At 39.3% G+C, this 20,255-nt stretch overlaps 1 protein-coding gene across 9 annotated transcripts in view; it reads left to right on the top strand.

Annotated features, from left to right (window-relative positions):
• ank1b (ankyrin 1, erythrocytic b) overlaps positions 1-20,255 on the top strand; it is a 65,851-nt gene that overhangs the window by 14,486 nt on the left and 31,110 nt on the right. For 8 of the 9 annotated variants that reach the window (XM_020609766.1, XM_020609767.1, XM_020609770.1 and 5 more), the window contains 15 exons: positions 10,678-10,776; positions 14,091-14,189; positions 15,087-15,185; positions 15,540-15,638; positions 16,062-16,247; positions 16,455-16,553; positions 16,811-16,909; positions 17,068-17,166; positions 17,651-17,848; positions 18,097-18,195; positions 18,565-18,663; positions 18,886-18,984; positions 19,208-19,405; positions 19,714-19,812; positions 20,033-20,131. In XM_020609766.1, the coding sequence (XP_020465422.1) occupies positions 10,678-10,776; positions 14,091-14,189; positions 15,087-15,185; positions 15,540-15,638; positions 16,062-16,247; positions 16,455-16,553; positions 16,811-16,909; positions 17,068-17,166; positions 17,651-17,848; positions 18,097-18,195; positions 18,565-18,663; positions 18,886-18,984; positions 19,208-19,405; positions 19,714-19,812; positions 20,033-20,131 (1,770 nt within the window). The remainder of the gene's footprint in view (positions 1-10,677; positions 10,777-14,090; positions 14,190-15,086; positions 15,186-15,539; positions 15,639-16,061; positions 16,248-16,454; positions 16,554-16,810; positions 16,910-17,067; positions 17,167-17,650; positions 17,849-18,096; positions 18,196-18,564; positions 18,664-18,885; positions 18,985-19,207; positions 19,406-19,713; positions 19,813-20,032; positions 20,132-20,255) is intronic. The other variant, XM_020609768.1, reaches the window with a different exon arrangement.

Below are 20,255 nucleotides of genomic sequence, written 5' to 3'. Positions count from 1 at the left end.
TATATAAGCTGAGATCTGGTGACACACATCATTTTCATACTCATCAAACCATTCAGAGACCCCTCGTGGCAACGACCTCAGTGGCCTTGGCATGAGATCTCCTCCACAAGAACAGATAACAGAGGCATAAGGGGAGGATGAAGAGGTAAACCGAAAGATCTGAAACAAGAAATATTGTATAATACAGTGTCATCTACTGGGGCAACAACAGAGAGGAGCTTTTTTCTCCCATCTGTGTGTGAATTCAACTGAGTGTTTGTGTGCATGTAATTTAGTGCACTTGTGTATGAGGCAATGGTTTGACTAGTGGGTAGTGTGGGGAGAATGTTTTGTGATTTGTGTGTGTTTCCTGTTTGTAATAAAGTAATGTGCTGATTGCTTGTTTTCTTGTTTTAGAGTGACATGAACCAGCACTAATTAGTGTTATCAGTTTTACCTGTGCTCATCACATTAGATGGGTAGACGTGCCTGAATTGTATTGTTAATTCACTACACTGAAGAAAGCAGCTGTGTTGAAATGACTGTGTTCTTTATAATCCATGATATTTATAAGCTAAAAACCTATATTTGGGGCATCTTTCAGGGTGTGAAGGGCTTTTTTTTAATTCTCTGTGTTTAAATTGTGGTTGCACGGGGTGGGTGTAGTAATTATGCAGTGTCTTCTTTCAGCTCCTCTTATCAGCAATCACTGGCCTTGCTTCAGTGTCTTTGAGCAAGACACCGTATCCCTAGTGGCTTCAAGGATGCTTGTATCTGACCATGACCTTTGACCTCTCTCCTGTGGAGCGAGTGCAGATGTTTCTTCCATCACATACAGATAGCTCGTTTTAACACGTGACATCTCTCACAGCTGTCTTTCACCCCTCCTCCTTCCATTTTTCTCACCTCTTTCTGCATTTGACCTCTGCTTCTCTCTCACTATAAAAGTCAGGTCCTTACCGATGTTTATGCTTTGACCTTTCAACCATAGTAGAGCCAGCATTTTCAAGCACCAAAAGAAAGATTCTTTGGAAATTCTTCCATTTTAAAGCCAGCCACGTGAATGAAGATGTTTGGCTAACGTACCATACACGTCCCTACTGTACTGTACGTTACTGGAATGTTTCCATTGTATTTGTGTTGTGAAGTGGAAAATAGGCAGCACTGGAGAGTGTAAACCCAAGGCAGCTGAGTTTCGCTTTAATGGAATTAAAAAAAAATTCATGGATCAGGATGATGAACTGGATCACCACCAGAATATAATGGATTGTTTTATTCTTTCTTTGTCTCTTTTTTTCTGTCATTATTTTCTCATTAACCTTTTAAGTCTTTTATGTCTTCCATTATTTGGTTTTACATCTTCGGACCCCACTCCTCATTCCCTCTTCTGTATATCCTTCCTGTCGTCCACTCTCATCCTAGCCTTCATTCTTGCTCTTCCCTCTGCTGGCTGCTTCTTCCTGTCACAGTGGTTGTATATGGGCCTTATGGGAGGTAATGTATTCACTGATCATGTGAAGCTTAGTGCTGTGCATTAGTTATACACCCAGGATGACGTTCCGAAAGAGCGCCTTTCAGCTTTTCCATGTCTTTCCTTCTTTCTTATCTATCTTTGCAGTGTTTGTGCATTTTTATGCACAATTCATGAGTTGCTGGGTTCTCTTCTCCTCTCATAAGGGACCCATTAAAATATAGCTGAACTGAACACTGGAACAACATTTATTTTTTTCCAATTATACTGTTTATTTTCAAAATCTTTGGTTTGACATTGTTTTAAATCTAATTTCAATGACAATGGTTTATTTCATTTTATGATTTTATTACCAATGCAGCACATTTGACAGTTTGGGAAGTCTTTCTGGTGGAGTGTTAGTAGCTTCATATTAAGCAGGCAATAAGAGAATGAATGGTATCACTCTTCTCACCTATCTCTCTGCCAGAATGGGATTAAACACGTGTCCTTAAATGTCACACTTTTGCTTTAAATGAGAGACTTGTATGCAACAGATGCACCAGCAAACCCAATTCAACAGGACCACACAATTTAGCCTCAAAGCTATTAAAAGCAGGAGGCCCCACACTTTCTTTTTTAGGTTTGCTCTCACCAAGCCCTGCATACAGCTGAAATCAATTTCTAAATCATGTGGTGATTGTTTTATAGTGCCTGCCTCTCTCAATTGATTGGGCAATCACGGATCAGACAGACACAGAAGCAAAGTTCAAGTCACAATGGCCAATCAGCCCAAAGCTTCTTAGATTCAGGGAAAAATTATAATGGGAAGTGCAAAGCACCTGGGGAAAAAAAACTCTTCTGAAATGTTCCAGATTACATGGCCTGGTTCTCGTAAATATGCTTCTTTAATAATAATAAAAAAAAGCAGTTCTGCTGTTATCTATTTAGCATATGTCAACAATTTTTATATTTAGCTTAGTCTAAGTCCTGAGATCCATGTTATTTTTTCTCATTTTGGATTTCATCCAGCTGATTTTAGGAGAAAAACTAATTAAAACAAAAATAAGCCACACAATGTCATGATTAAGATAATTAAGGTTAAGAATGCAGCAATTATTTTGTAATTTTCCTTAATGTTGGTGTTAGACTAAACTGTGTTATATTCTTACATTAAGTATTATGATAATATGTTGCACACTACCATTAAAACAGATTTGGAACCTCTATGTATACAACTCAAACCAAATACTAATACTAGCTGCTGGGCTGTTTTCTTCCCAAAGTACAACAAACTTAGCGTTTTATTACATTTAAAATGGGTCCAAATATCAACCTGTTTTATTCCAGCCAAACCCCACCATGGCTGTCATGTCATTTTCCCACCAACCTATGTTGTCCCCAGTGCATAAATGCAGGCAAGCACTATTGGCAGCATGCTCACGGGAGGCTGCTGCTATACAGAGTTAATAACATTTATAATGACTAAATTACATTTTGTATTCCTGTTTCAGGGCTTTGGTTCTGTGCATGTAGCATCACTTGGACACTTAATGGGAGTGAATCATCATTAAATTTATTAGTAACACCTGGCATTTAGTCTGATTGTGCTGATGAACACTGAAATATTAAAAGCAGTGTTTTATTAAACCTATCAAACTATTATAATTTATATCTGAGATTTTAAGAGGTTAGATTGTAGTTAGGACATTGTGCTCCCAAAATCCTGTTTTTGTAGTTAATTCCCAGGTGACTCGCTCCTTTCTTTGTTACTAAAACTCATTTTCAGATATCATTTGTGCTGGCAGGGAACTTGACTTTTGTTTGGATACTGAGACGTGGCAGGGACCCCAGAATGTCAGCACGGAGTGATGACGTCAGGAACAGACTCTGAGGGACAGTTGCTACCCAGCATGCTTTGCTAGTAGCATTTCTGCAGTGCTCATAAATATTGAAAGGTTATGAAAAACGAGAGAGGAGGCAGTCTGAGCGAATGAGAAAAAGAGTGTTTGCACAAATCTGCAGGAGACTTGAGGGTGATGGGGAAAGAAGGAAGGTGAAGGAGTAATAACAAGAAATGAGTGGATATGATTTGTAGCTGAACAAACGAAGAAGTGCTTGTGAATTCAGGAGTTCAGGGTAGCCTCACCCTGTCACCTTATTATCCCTCATTTGCTTTCTCTCTCTTGTCTCTCACTTTTCTGTGATGCTGGCAGAACTGTTCTAAGCATAAATTGAGAAATAAAAAAGGGAACTATAAATTAGAATGAAGCAAAACCAGACAGAAGTGTAACTTGTCAAGTCTTCAAAAGGCAAAATACAGTAAACCACAGAAGATGCAAGTGTGTTTCTTTCCCTGTGCATGTGTGTACAGTCCATGATCCAAGATCAAATGAGTAATGCTGGATTTTCTAATGCTAGCTAAGGTTATAGCTAAGGATATTTTGGTTCTTCGAGCCCCACCTGAGTTGTGGATTAGAGAAGCCGAAGTCAGTTGTCCAAGATAAGTGTGTGATGTGAATTTATCAAGAAAATTGTCCAGTATACACTACACATAGTGTACTGCTCTGTGGAATGTTTCAGCTCTGTGCAGCTGCTGAACTTACATATACCGGGAAGCTCTCACTGAGTCACAAACACACTTTCTTTGTGCAATCTGAAGAGCTTCAAAACACAACATGTTCTTTAACGTTTTTCAGTCCTGCAAGCTTGGCTTTACATACAGTATATGTTTTACCTGCATTTGTGTGTCAGTTGTATGAGTATGCACAGTAGAGACATGTACTTATGTATCTGTGGAGCACCAGCTCACTCTCACAGGCCATCCATCCATCTATCCATCCATCAATATTGAATCAACCCACACTCTGTAGAATCTGCTGGAATGTATTGATTTTTCATTCTCAGGGCTATGACTTCATCTTGCCAGGCAGCAGCATGCTCTAGAACCGATCTGATCTGCACTTTTCTGGGCAGAAATGTAAAATGATGACACCTAAGTTATTAACTGGGGCTATAATGTCATTTGTGTGTTACATCTATTCAGCACTTCATTAGGTAAAACAAGTGGTTTAGACATAAAGATGTTATAAAATCCTTCAAATTGACTTAAACACTGCAACAAATAATATATTATGTTATATTATAATATTATATATTATGTTATACCACCACAATGTTAGACTGAAGAACATACAGTAGGACTCAGAAAAGCATTCATCAATTATTGACAGCACTGTTACAAGACACAAAGAAACACAACAAACAAGGGTGTAGTATGTGAAAAATAGATACAGAGTGTGCGCCACGGCTGCAGGTGCTTCACTGCGATTATGCTGATCAGCACTTTTCACAAACTATGGGTCTTCCTGCCCAGGTAATATTTTACACTTACAGGCCTAAGTAGAGGGAAGTGGGGAATGGCTTGAAGAACTGTGGAACCAAGTGGAAAGGAAGAAACTGTACCAGTAATATTACAAGTGTCAGGGCCGCTCGGCGCGACCTGCCTCTCTTTCTTTTTTCCCTCTCCTGCTCTCCCTTTTGCGGGATCAACGCCTCAGCTGTGTCGCATCGGGTAATTAGTGACTCGTGGGTCGGTGCGCACACCTGAGGCGTATTCCGGTGATTTGTTGGCTTCCTTATTTATACCTCTGGCAGACGCCCAGAGCATTACGACATGTAACGGACAATACTTACCCTATAAAGTTTATGTTTGACCCGCATTTTTAGACGTGTGTAAGATGCTACGCTGACAGTTCCTGTGTGTTTTGGCTTGACCTTATCACACTATTATGCGGTTAGCAATATGTCCTTTTGTCTTCCATGCTGACAGTCCCTGTGGATTGCATTGTTTACGTTGGTTCTTTTTGTTCACCTGTTCGTTCTCATCCTCTGCTATCCTAGTTCCTGTCGTTAGTTTGTGTGTTTACCTGTTCGTCCTGGTCTCCTTAGTCATCACTGCCCTTTCCTTGTTGTATGTATTATGGACCCTGTTATGTTGTCACTTTGTTGTTTTTATTCCATTAAACCACCTTTTTTGTACTAGCACCTGGGTCAGCCATGTTGAGTCCAACCCCAGTTCTCCCTCACCCTCCTGGTGAGGGGGACTAAACCATAACAAGAAGTGATACATTTGGTGGCTTTTTTAATGCGTCCCTGAGGTGCACAGCTCAGCAGTGATGCTGCCAGGTTTCGCGGTGCCATTTCCTTGGTTATCTATGTAGGAGGATGTCATTAACACTTCCAGGGTTGATGTTCCTGTAGAATGACTGCTGGCACTGAAAGATGCTTTGGACAAAACAGGGCAGCTTATTTTATGTCGTGTATTTGTAAATGTGTGTAATTTGTAAATTATGAAGTACCAGTATATCGCCTGGAGAGGATATACTGTACTTAAATTTTTTTTAAGTTTCTTAATGACCAGTGTGTTTGAGTAGTTTCCACATTAAGGAAGCAACTTAGAGGCAAAAACATTGTGTTGTGTCTTTATAGGGATCAATAAATCACATATGAAGTCATATATTTCAGTGTGAGTGTGAGTGATGCTAAATACATTAGGACTTAACCCTAACATCTGGTGCCTTACTTTCTCCACTCCTACAGTGAATTCAGAATATTACAGTAACAAATTTAAAGCACACTGGGAACTCGATAAATAAACAGGTTCTTACCTTCAGTTATTTTTTGAGGATCCCTGACGTTATACTGAATGTGCACCCAGTGTGACCAGTGCTGGGTACATTGTGATATAATTACCTTAATATTGCATTTAATTATTCTGTGCCTTCTGTTCCTGTTTTTTTTGGATCATTGTTGATAGTTTAACTCTCTAGAGTTTCATTGTAGTTTGTAGATTTTGAATATCACTCAGTCACAGGCTGTGTTAGATTTCTTTGTTCTTACCTGCTGTTTTTTTAGTCTTGCCTAGTCCTCCATGACTCCATGGACACTTTGTATTTACTTTAGCATTTCTTTTCCCCAGGTTCCTTTATGTTTCATGGTCAATATCTTATTATTCTGCCTCAGTGTCTGTTCTAGTGTTTTCTCTTTGCCATTTCCCTCCGTCTCTGACGTGCGCTCTAGTCCAACGTCACGGCACTGTGCCTATTTACTGTGTGTGCGAGTTTGCTTGGGAATCTGTCTTTTGTGGTACTGTAGAAGTGGATCTTTGTTTAAACCCGTGAGGATTCATTACTGTGATTTATCTCCCTCTTTGTTGGTGCCAGCACTAACATACGGTGGCATCTACGCAGATATTTTTAGTTTCAGTGTTTGTGCATGCCTGTGTATGTTTGTAGGTAATTTGTCTCCATATATGCATTTTTTCAGCATTAGTGAATGAGGTTGTTTGGTTGTTTTGTTTGCTTTTCTCACTCTGACAAATAACCACCATTTTGCCATCTACACTTGTAATATGTGACTGTTCATCATAATACACCCAAAATATGCAACATGAACTTCAAAAGACACACACCATCATAGATTGTACTCTTTTCCTTTTTAGCCATTACTACCTCCTCTAGCTAAATCTATCAGTAAAGATGGATTGAGGTCTGACATGTTTACATTTATGTTCCCCAAAATCTGCTTTGAATAGAAAACAGGAGTGCATGAGCTGGGGAGCTGGGAGCGTGTCCTGCACTGAGGACAGTATATCAGTCTTGAAATATTCAAATATAAATATTAGTGAGTCCCTTTTCCTGGATCACAAAATCAGTCTTATATGTAGAGAAGATCAGCAGTTTATATAACAACTTGTACTGAGTCATCAGTGTCACTCAGTGCCATATGTTGGACATATTTTAATCAACATGTCACTTGCTGTAGGCCATTTGTTTTTGTATTTGTGTGTATGCACATATGAGCCTGCTGTGTACTGTGTGTATTTGTGTGTGTGCAAAATGTAGGTGATAATAAAAGCTGAAATTAACAGCTTTAACCTTTCTTGGCAGTTATGGCAGTTTTGATTCAGTATTAGCTTCCTCGGTACTTCTGGCTTTTGTCTCCATGTATGAAAACCAATCTATTTTTGGTGCAGTGTAAATTATATGAACTTTTAGATTTCACTGTGAGAATATTAAATCATATTTGACTTTATGTGGGTTAGCCACAGCAGCACACAGGAATGAACTGCAATGTGCAGCTGTCACATGTAAAATCCAATATAAAATTATATTTTCAGATCTCATTAAATGTATAATTTGCAAATATTGCCTGTGTATGCATCTTTAATAGAAGTTGATGGCATTTATTTGCTTAGCCTTAGTGTTTGAAGCCTGCTGACACAAGTAATCACCCAAACCTTTTTCTTTTTCTGTATGTCTGCTATTAACTGTCTGATCTTAGTCTTGGCTGGCATTTGTTGTCTTCCAGGCTCATGTGGTTCAGCGCTGACTTGTCCATCAGGTCAGTATTGTGGGCCCTGTAAGGCCGGGCAGCGCCTTTGGAATATAACTCCCTAACAGCAGAGTAAATATAACGCTTGTATTCATCCTTGTGTACACCTTGATTATTTCCTCAACACTTTCTTTGTGTTTCTTCATCAAGTGCAGTGGGGTTTTTTAAGGCACTGCAAAAATGTGACCTTTCTAAGTTTTGTAGTTACACAACCAGAGAAAGTTTATAATATTTAGTTTCCCCACTGGCAGATTTCCTTTTCTTTTCTTTCCTTTTGATAATAGTATGATATTTTAACTAAATTAGTTGGGTTGACTTTTTTTGCACTGTGGTGCTATTAGTGTTGCTTCCTTTTGTGTCATGTGGCCACTGTGTTCAGGAAAACTGCTGTGTCGTGTGACCTTGCCAGCACGTGTCTAGTCCCACTCATTTGTGCTTTTGCAGTGCTGTTGTATCTCCTTTCAACTTTCCCTTTTTTGTGTGTTGCAGTTTATAATTATAGAATGTGCTGTTCCCCATAACAGACATGTTCATTTATGCTATTGTACGACTGTAATTCAGACCATTAGCATTTAAATTTTGCTTTTTGTGATTACCTCCTAGTATGTTTACTAAAGCTATATACTGTATGTGTGTGTGTGTGTGTGTTTCCATTTTACTCATGTGAGTGTTTTAGTATCTAATCATGGCATAGATTCAAACTTGTGTCTGACTTTTGTCACAAACTGCAGACTTACCTTTGTTATTTTCTGTTTAAGACCATTTTCCCATTTGGAGGATCACAAAAAAAAGAGGTAATCACTTTTTAGGTTCACACACTGTAAAAGACTGCTCCTGGATGACCAATATCTTCAGAATTTCATCTCCGTGAACTTGGCAATATCATTTAAAAACTGGAAGACAAGCATTACATTTACACAACACTTACTTTCTCAGTCTTGAAAAAATACAGTTTAGCCCTTCAGTTTTAATGCTAATATAAAGTGTAAGGCTCAGCATAAACGGCACTTCAGGACAGTTTTTCTGAGGTCACCACTTTTCAGTTATGGCAGGATAAAATTGAACATCTGAAAACCTGTGCACAGCAGTTTGCTGGCTGAATCTTTGGACAATGTAAAATTCTTATTTACAGCCACCTGAAGCATTTGACTACATGGCAGTGTGACATGCAAGTCCATAATTGGGTTTCCGCATACAGTATTTTAACATCTAACAACCTCATATACACATTAGAGCACTTGTTTTGTCCAAAACACAGGCATAACATCTGAAAAGATGTTACTGATGGACACTGATGGTAAAAATGTGTGTGTAAAATAACATAGACTGTGTGAGCCAGCGTAAGAAGAGAAATGGCAAGAATGAGAGAGGCAGCAGGACAAGGAAAATCATATTTAAATACAGGCAGGTTAGAAGCAGAAAGCATGTGCACAGTACTGAGTGATACATAGAGAAGGGTTTCAGTAATATTATTATTTGGTGTAACTAACCCAGTGATTAGAAATATAATAGAAATTAACTTCCAGGATCAGATGTGCAGCTCTAATTTGTGTGATAATGAAGACTGAAAGGAAGGATGGGACAGTGGTAGTGAGCAAGAAGGGCAACGAATTCCTGTCCGAATCCCCAGACAGTATTAAACCCTTGCATAATATACAGAAACGTACAGTAGCTACACACACACACACACACATTCACACACGCAGCATGTATAGCTCTCATTAGCATAGACCTGTTGCAACACACGCAGATGATAAATGCTCATAGAAAACTGGTTCATGAAGCAGCAGTGGTGAAGTCACAGGGGAGAGGACGAGGGATGGAGGTGGAGTAATGCAGCACATGCCATGAACACACCATAGCATGGAAATAAAACAACAAAAGGAGTTAAATGTGAAATCTGAAACTGGTTAGGTGTTAGTGTTTTTCTACAGCTTTAGGCTGTAGAAACAGGCTATATGCTTCACTTAGGTTGCACAAGTCACAACATAAATACACACAGCTGAACATTCCACAGCTACAACGTCACATCAGCTTCAAATGCTACAATGTGAGGACTGTGAGAGATAAGTGTTTTTATTAGAAGATCAACAAAGATGACACCACCATGTAAGGGCAAATGTAAGCAAACCTTAACAATTAGTACAGAGGAATATTTCTTTTCAGATGTCAGTTTTCAAATTATAGAATATTCATAAGGAACTCTGTATAATGTGACAGAGACACTGAGGAAAAAGCAGCTTTTATCAATTCAGTATAACTTCACAGTTCAAACAGTGACAGGGTAACAGATACTGACACTGAGAGGGTACAGAATACAGTATTTCCTCTTCAGGGCACTGCAAACATCTCATTGTGCAGGTCAGCTGAATTCCACTCTTGGATGATAAATGGTACCAGAGGTGGGTGTACAAACACACACAGAAGCACAAACCATAGGAGCTTTCCTGTGAGATCAGAGAGGCAGACAGAGGAGCTTGTGGTGAAGTGTGCTCAGTTATGAATGCATGCAACCTCACAAAACTGAACTGGAAGCCATCTGCTATTTTTATCCTCTCACAGAGGTCAGGAGAACCGATGAATGTAGTATCACATCTGACATATTGTCTTGCCTTAAAGTGGTTGTTCTCTCTTTATAATGGATGTATATGTGATCTGACTGGGGCCATTAGTGCAACTACATCCTGGTATTGGGGGCTTGTGGAGAATATTGGAGGAACAGTTCATGATGAGCAATTTGAGTGTGCAGTATATGTAAGAATATGCTTTCTGTATTGTATCTACCTACTGTAAATGCTCTCCTCTTCTCAGCTCTTCCTCTTTTCAACAGTCCTCCTCTTCTTTCACTGCAGGACACAGCCACCAGCTTTCTACGAGCAGCTCGTTCAGGGAACCTGGACAAGGCTCTGGATCACATCAAGAATGGAATCGACATCAACATAGCTAATCAAGTAAGATAGACAGTGATTGTTTCTTTGTGCATGTGTTTGTGTTAGTGGAAATTAAAAAAAGATGTCACCCACAGATTTTAATTAGCAAAACAGCAAATGAAATTGTGACTTACAATATGTCAGAATCAATTATAACACTTAGTTTGTATTGGCAGTACTAAGAAATAGCAGCACCTGCGCTAAGAACCACACTAAATCCAAAATTACATTTTTGTTTTCCTGAATTTCTTTATTTTTATTTTTCCTATTCGGATCTCTGTGGGCCAGTGGCTGGATGCAACAGGTTTGTGCACATTGTCTGGAGGAGTTGGAATCCATTTTGAACAAAGTGAAAACTTACTATTTGAAATAGAAATTTAGTATATGGTGAAAAATGAAAGAGTATTACTGAACTTGTGCGCTTCATAAGAGCACACTAGGGCAATAAGAACTATGTGCTTGAGTTGTTAATGCAGAAATTTCCACTTCACCTACAGAAGTGTGGAAATTCATTAAACTTCATCTTATGCTCTTTTCCTTGAAACCACCTTCCAGTTCATTTATTCAGTGGGGGAGGGTGTGAGTTGAGGTCCAGGGGTGCAGAGCATTGAAAGAAGTATAAAGTTTTGCACCTTTGGGCTACCATTAGTTCTGAACCCAAACACCATGAGGCACCACTGTTTTTGGGATAACATGCACAGAGAGACTACAGGTATGTGTTGTTAGACCAGTGTGACACACCTTGTATTGAGACCATAATTAGCTAAATCTAAATCATGTTTAAAATGTCAAATAATCCTGATAACAATTTAAAAAATCTAACCATCATCATTGTTATCAACACATCCACTGATAGAGGTAGAATATGTACTGTGAATATATTTGGAGTGAGCCAAATAATGATGCTATTTCTGATTCTACTTATTATAAAACGTCTTTTGCAAAGTGTCCATACAGTATATCTTTACTACCACCTTACTACCACCCTCTGCAATTGATTGATTTTGTTATACATTCTTTGACTGGCTATTTCAACCTGCCAAGGGAACTGAAGCACTGAATGAATAATATAAAAAAATACTTTTGATTCTTGCGAAAGTGTCTTCGCAAGTATGAACCTGTTTCTCACCACACTGTGGGAAAGTGGAAGGTGTTCCCTTGGTAAGAGGGTCATGATTGTGAAACAGATTGAATGGAAAATGGTACTTACAGTATGAACTCTGTTTTATTCCACTGAGAAAGTGCAAACTGTACAAAGGTTGCCCTTAGTCTTGAATACACCACATACAGTAATGCCATGGTTTTCTCATTGGAATGTCAGGCTGCAGTATCAGCAAGTGATGTAAAATAGAAGACCAAAAAGAAAATTAAAAATTTACCAGACTCCTAGACCTCCTGATTTTCTATCTTTGTGTAAAGTGGTGCACATCAATAATTAAGTATATTTGATTAAAGTTCGCTCAATCTTCAGCCCTACTGTCTGCTCGTTTACATCTTGTTGCGCCATGGGTGTGAGACATGAAGTGAGTGTGAATATGTACAGTAGGTCATCAGCAGGTTGTTGTTCGGAGAATGGCTCTGGATTAGGACTGATATTTGGTGACTGAATGGCCAAATACTTTTATACACAGACATACTGTAGCACTGCCAGTGTGATGCAAGTCTGGAATTAAGAATGAATGCCCAACTCTCTCAGTATGTGTCATATGACTGATGCAAGCAACACACACAGAAGCAAAAGATGAGGCAGGGAAGATATATGACTGCTGACATGAAAGAAATATAATTTTTTTTTTTATGTGAGTCATTCACATTTGTGTATTGAAATTGTAACCAACTAAATAATTACTATTGATATGATCTACAATGAAAGCATTTCATTTGCACAGCCATGTGATGACTTGTATTTCTAAAAGCCCTATATAAGATTTTCTAATATTATACATTCCCCTCTTTCTTGCTTCTCTTTTTTTTCCATTATATTAATGTTTTTTTTTTTTGTACTAGGGACTGAGGGAAGGGCAGATGGTATTTTTATATGTGATTTATGTGATTCTGCCACAATAACCTGCCCTTGCTATAGCTAAAACCCTGCTGACTCCTGTTGGTGCTCTTTCTCTTTTAACCTCTCTCTCTCCCTCTCTTTTAACCTTTATTTATCAAGGATCTAACTATCTACCATTGTTATACTATTGTCTGTGTGACTGTGTATATGCATATAATTCACAATTGTAGGTGTTTGTACACGGGGGTTTTATTGGGCATTGAATGTGTCATTTTTGTGTTAAAAACAGAATCTTTCTGTACAATCTGCCTTTTTCAGAACCAAGTGTGTATGTAGACTTTCACACTTTACATTTGACAGTGTGTGTAACTGTCACTGATGCACAGTGTGTTTCCCATTGCGCTGTGCATGCTCACAGAGAGGCTGTTACCCATTTGAACTGAGTGACACTGCAGTATAAAAGGAAGCCTGAGATCAGGGTGGATCACTGAGACTCCTGGTGGTCAGATTGGTTACAGCAGGCAGGTTTCTTCACTAATACAACATGTAGCCACCCAGAGAGACGTACAGACAGAGTGACAATCAGACAGGTCCACCGCTGAGATAAAGCAGTTGCCTGCCTAGCACTGCTCGCTCTCCTCTCATCAGGGGGTTCACTTTGTCAGAACTGTGTTCTGCTGCTGCTGAGGGTTTAGAAGTTATTTTGGACGATCCAGTAACTAGACAAGTGATGTTCTGCACAGCTGGAGAAAATGAGCATCTGTTGCACTGCTCACAGGAGCATGAGACCTAACGATACAGCGTGTTTCCTTTTCTCATTCCTTTTAGATTTCCATTCTGGATACATTTAAAAAAATGCATTGCATACTTGGGAATTTGATGGTGTTCAGCAACATTATATTTGCTCAGACAGAGCAAATTCTGACAATTCTGAAAGGTTGTGAGATACTTTTATATTAATTGTTGTGGCCAAACCCACAAAGATCATGGATGAGAGAAGAACATAGATGGCCAAAGATGATTTTTGCATGAATCTACAAAAATTTTGTGAGACCAGTTGTGCACAGATTTATTTCATTTATTGATTTTGGAAGATAAAAACTCATTAAGGTGCCCTTAGAGATGTGGTATCTCTTTTCACTTAATGTGCGCTGTGATTATAATAACAGGATTATTAAACCGTTACTTAACCTTTAAGTACTTGTAATCCTCTGTTTAATGAAAAGTTAAATGGTTGATTACTATATGTTATTAATATTTTAATAGGATTTGTCAGTAACTTGTTTCCTGTGTTTCTTCTAATTCTAAATCTCTCTGTTTTCACCCTAAGAATGGTCTTAATGGGTTACACCTTGCCTCTAAAGAAGGTCATGTCAAAATGGTCCTGGAGCTACTACACGCAGGCATTGAGCTGGAAGCAACCACCAAGGTACCTTGTTCGCTCTTTATGCATCCTTGTATGTCTTTCATACTGAACTGAAATGAATAAACTACTTAAACTCTCACACCTTCCAAACACTCCTCTTGGCCTCAGTTAAGCTAATTCAGTTGAATTGCAGCTACACAAACCACTGTAGCAGTAGCAATCTTGAGCTAAACTAGTAAACCAGTAGTAGGAATAGCAACCACACAAAACGTAAACAGATAACTGATGAGCATCTCGCCAGCTAAAAGTCATACCTGTGAAAAGATGTACTAGCTTTAGCTAACTGTATCTGAACTGACCAACATCTGAGTTCATGTTAATGCCACCTGAACTGGATGATCTGAATTTTTAGCAAAGCTGCATAGTGACACATACTTCAGTTTAATTTCTTTTCTCACCACAGGAACTACTCTGTGTATATCATATTGTTTCTGAAAAGGTTTGATGAACAAGTTAAAGCAATTATCCAGTTTTCCTACAAAACGTTTAATGTACAAAATATGTATAATTTACAAATTCCAATATGCATATGCACATACATGCAATGTAAAGCCAGTGGGTACCTGGCTTGCAGCTTTTTTTTACATCTGTATTTTCAGACATATTAACAATACTTGTATTAGTTTTGTTGTCGTGATTATAATGCTGCGACAGTATGTTTTGCTTCTGCTGGGAACTGAATGAGATAAACGCCCAAAAAGCAATTATTAGCAAAACTGTGCCTTCATTACCATCATCATATTTATTATTTTATACTTTGGGGGAATACAAAACACTACAGTCGATGTAGGTTACACTTATTTTCCTCTCATTCACTCTAATTTTTTTTTTTTCTGTTTTTTTTTGTGTGTGTGTGTGTGTGTGTGTGTGTGTGTGTGTGTGTGTGTGTGTGACTCCCAGAAAGGGAACACTGGTCTCCATATCGCAGCACTGGCAGGGCAGGAGAAAGTGGTGGCTGAGCTTGTCAACTATGGTGCCAACATTAATGCCCAGTCACATGTGAGTCACCACGGGATGTGAGCAAGAGAATGATTCATGAGCAACTGTGCCTAGTCTGTGTGTGTGCATGTATTTGTGTATTTCTGTACTTACATGACACAGTTGCTGACGTGTTGTTGGTTTTCCATGTATTTAATTACAGTATCTGTTAGGATGAGTACGTATGTGTACAGAAAGCATGTATGTCCTAGAGATAAACACCTGTCTGTCTATCTATCTATCTATCTATCTATTTATTTATTTCACTGGTCAGCTGAGTCTCATAATACATTGATGTGTGGGTCTTGTAACAGGAATTGAGGCCTATATTACTGTTTTTGTGTATGTAACTGCACTGTATTTGTGTCCTGACAGAAAGGGTTTAGTCCTCTCTACATGGCAGCGCAGGAGAACCACTTAGAGGTGGTCAAGTTCCTACTTGAGAACGGTGCCAATCAGAGTCTCCCGACCGAGGTATGTGTCCGTTCAAGCTACTTCTTTGTCAAGTCATTTTGTCTATTACTGAGCCCTAACATCCTGTTTATCTGAAACAGTCAAATTATTGAGACAGCTATAATTTTGGACTAACATTTTTCTGAGCTGCATGAAGCCCATTTCTAAATTTGTGTGCCTTTTGTTTATGTTTCAAACATATTTTTTCCATTTTGTTTGACAATGTTTACAGTAATAATGCATTCTTCTTTTAAATAAAAGCGCATGTTAGTCATTTTTCATGCCAGGAAAAAGAGTAATTAGGCAATTTGATATGGCATCTGTCATTGTATGGTCTCAAAGTCACTTTCTCCTTTTACCTGCCTGCTCTTCCCTCCTTTTAACCCCCAAATGTTCTAATTTACCTCTTCCAAATTTTCTCTGAATGTCTTTCTCCCTCCCCAGGATGGCTTCACTCCCCTGGCAGTAGCCCTCCAGCAGGGCCATGAAAATGTTGTGGCACTGCTCATTAACTATGGCACCAAGGGCAAGGTCCGCCTCCCCGCACTGCACATCGCCGCACGAAACGACGATACACGGACTGCTGCTGTTCTCCTGCAGAATGACCCCAACCCTGATGTACTCAGCAAGGTATACGCTCACTGAGATTGTGTGTAATAGACTACCAGGAAAATGTTTGGGCTTTTGTCTGATTGTTCTGTGCTTCTGTCTCCAGCTGTTTTTAGTCTCCCTTGTGCACTTTGTAACCTTGTTTTTAATAGTATTATAAATAGATTGTAATTATCTGTTTTTCTGCTCTTATTCTCCTACTCTCCAACTGTGTGTCTTTCTCTGTAGACTGGCTTCACACCTCTCCATATTGCAGCCCACTATGAGAACATGAGTGTAGCCCAGCTGCTGCTGAACAGAGGAGCCAATGTAAACTTTACCCCCAAGGTCAGTTTATCTTTGTTGCAAGATCAAAAATGGCAACCCAAAGGAATGAATGTGGTCCAAATATTGTGTGTGGAGAGAACAATAATATGAAGGAGAGTACAGAAGTATTAATAGTAATATTTCCCTATACTTTTAGTTTTTAATGAAGCAGCTTTCATTACACTTTTTGTCTTGTGACATTTTTAAGGAATCTGAAAACCTGAAACAAATGGTGATGGATGTTACAACTGAATAATTTCTGACTCCTGCTTTTCTAGAATGGCATCACGCCCCTTCATATAGCTTCCAGGAGGGGTAACGTGATGATGGTCAGACTACTGCTGGACAGAGGGGCACAGATTGATGCCAAAACTAAGGTACTGTAGTGTATGGCAGTTTGTTCAATGTCATTCCAATATCTGTTTCCCCCCCTTCTGCTGTCCTGCCTGCTGATGTGCTCAGTCTCTCATGTTGTGTAGCAACTCTTCAGGTACTTTATTCAGTCTTCTCTTTTTTATAACTCATCATTTTGCAGGATGAACTGACTCCTCTCCACTGTGCAGCTAGGAATGGTCATGTTCGAATTATTGAGATCCTGCTGGAACACGGTTCTCCCATCCAGGCCAAAACTAAGGTGGTGAATTGAATAATATTAAAGTTCCACAGTTCCAAAATCAGCACTGATCATCATGATCTCCTGTTAAGCATTGACTCTCAAGTTTTTGATATAATCTAACTACTGAAAGAATGTAATGTAACCGATGCTGTTCCCAAGGCTTGCTAAAAATGTATACAACATTGATCTGGTTACTGAGCATTTTAGATCTGAGCCTCATCCGTCACCATAAATGTGCATACTTAGCAGATATTTATTGCAACAAGATACCTTGCCTTATCTGAAAGTAATTTTATCTTAGTGCAGTGATTATATCCCTTCTAAGGAGTCTTCTTTCCTGAACATCAATAACTGAATCCTATTGACTGTGTGCAGAATGGTACATGCACAGGATGATTTTGGCATCATCTATCTTCATCTCATCTTCACATTCTCTTTTTACATTTTTTTCTCCATCTTAATTTCTGTCCTCTGTTGGTGCATCGTTCTTCTTGTCCTACAGAATGGTCTGTCCCCCATTCACATGGCAGCTCAGGGGGATCACATGGACTGCGTCAGGCAGCTACTACAGTACAACGCGGAGATTGATGATATTACGCTGGACCATTTAACCCCTCTTCATGTAGCGGCCCACTGTGGTCACCATCGCATGGCCAAAGTCTTGCTGGACAAGGGGGCCAAGGCCAATGCACGTGCTCTGGTGAATATAACCCAGGGCTCACATATTTACGGGATTATCAGTCTGTCTAGTGAAATAATTCAAATAGTGAAATGAATAGGCCACTGTAAAAACAATAAAAGCCTGAATTTAAACAATCAGAATGCAGTGACAGTATTTTGTATAAAACAGAAAACTTACAACCTTTCTTGAACACTCTTTAGCTCAAAAGGTGTCTGGCTTGTACACATATGTAGTCTAGTTGTGAATTATGCCCTCTGTGTTTGTAGAATGGCTTCACACCTCTCCATATTGCTTGCAAGAAGAACCACATGCGGTCTATGGACCTGCTGCTTAAGCACTCTGCTTCCTTAGAAGCTGTCACAGAGGTGAGATGAAAATTAATCGTCTGAAAATTAACAAACATCCAATCTTCTTGTTTAAAATGTTTTCATCCAAGTGGCATTCTTGTTCTTTGTTTTTTGTAACAAGCATTAATCACAGCCTTCTACTGTACATGTATGTTAAGCTCAAGCAATGTCAGGATAGGACATACATAGGTTATGGTTTTGAAATGACAAGGGAACCACTACATTTTTAAAAGCTCATATCCTATCAGTGTCATCTGTCTTAAAGTTTTACTACTTGCTACACTGACATTAGCGCAGTCACATTTGGCTAATGATCTAGAATATCACTTGACCTCTCTTGATATTAAGCCCTGGTGATCTGTTTTCTGTCTGTCTTTGCGTGTTTAGTCTGGTCTTACTCCTCTTCATGTAGCAGCATTCATGGGCCATCTGAACATAGTGAAGAACCTGCTCCAGAGAGGGGCTTCACCTAATGCTTCCAATGTGGTAAGAATATTTTAACTTGTTCAAAAAGTTCTAATACTGATAATAAATCATTATTAAAATAACTGATGATGATCAGTGATTTACCTCCATGACTTGGGATATTCCGGTATAATAGCAAATTGAACCTCTCAGTGTTTAAAAAAGCATCTGTATACTGTACAAAAATACACTCACATATACAAGTGGCATAAGTGCACACGAGTGTGTGTTTATCTACACCAGAAAGTGGAGACTCCGCTCCACATGGCCTCCAGAGCAGGACATTGTGAAGTTGCTCAGTTCCTGCTGCAGAATACAGCACAAGTAGACGCCAGGGCTAAGGTATGAGTTGTGTCAGTCATCATATTCCTAAGCACAATGTGTTTTTCTACTGCATGTTTGTATCTGCCTAAGAAAGTTTCCGCTGCTTTACATGCGGGCATGAAGTACATAATAAGCATCAGTGGCTGGCAAATAGTGTTATTTCATCACCCACTGCATAATAATACCAGTTTTCCTGTTTAAAACATACATTGTCCTCCTTCTGCTTGTTGTCTGTGCCCAGGACGACCAGACACCCCTACACTGTGCAGCCCGCATGGGCCACAAAGAGCTTGTCAAGTTGCTCCTTGAGCACAAGGCCAATCCTGACTCAGCTACAACTGCAGGCCACACACCCTTACACATCGCTGGACGTGAAGGGCATGTCCAAACCGTTCGAATCCTGCTGGATGCTGGTGCACAGCAAATCAAGATGACAAAGGTAGAGTAGAAACCACAGCAAAAGAGGGAGTGCTCAGTTAGTGCCACAGTTTTTAAGTCTTAACTGGTCTACGTCTAGCAAAGACTTGTAATGGCTAATAGGGGACCTTCTTTATGTTTGGAAGCTTCCCACTGTGTCAGTGTTACGTTAACGCCACGTGTTTAAGGCTTTATTGTTTTACGCGTTGTTCCTCCTTATCTTTATTCTTATTCTGTATCTTTGTCATTAAGTTTTACTGCTGTTATATATTAGTACAGGCACTCATACCCTATAATATGATAAACACCTTGTTTTTTTCTTTTGAGCAGAAAGGCTTCACTCCTCTCCATGTGGCCTCTAAATATGGAAAAGTAGATGTGGCAGAACTCCTACTGGAGCGAGGAGCCAACCCCAATGCAGCCGGGAAGGTGAGACAATCTGTGCTCCCTATAATTCAGGTCTGTAAAGAGCATGCAAGCAACAAAACAAAACCGTGAAGAGCAAATCATCCTTAAAGCTTCACGTCACAGATATCAGCTAACTGAGCTATGTGGTTCATATATATGTGTGTTTCTGTGTATTTTTGTGTATGTGTGTGCGTCTGTGGGTTTATATTTGTGTACATGTGCATGTATGTGTGTTTAACAGAACGGTCTGACACCCCTTCATGTGGCTGTCCATCACAACAACCTGGATGTTGTTAAACTCCTGGTCAGCAAGGGAGGATCTGCACACAGCACTGCTCGAGTAAGACGCTCACATACGTGTGTGCACATGCTCACACGGGCAGGCCAACAGAGCGTGTCGACCCATCACTTAAACAGTCAAATGAGAACAGGTCAAATGAGTGTGTGATACTTAAACATACAGT

The sequence above is a fragment of the Monopterus albus genome, unplaced genomic scaffold (assembly GCF_001952655.1).
Source record: "Monopterus albus unplaced genomic scaffold, M_albus_1.0 scaffold102.1, whole genome shotgun sequence".
NCBI classification, from domain to species: Eukaryota; Metazoa; Chordata; class Actinopteri; order Synbranchiformes; family Synbranchidae; genus Monopterus; species Monopterus albus.
This window is presented reverse-complemented; position numbering and strand designations above follow the sequence as displayed.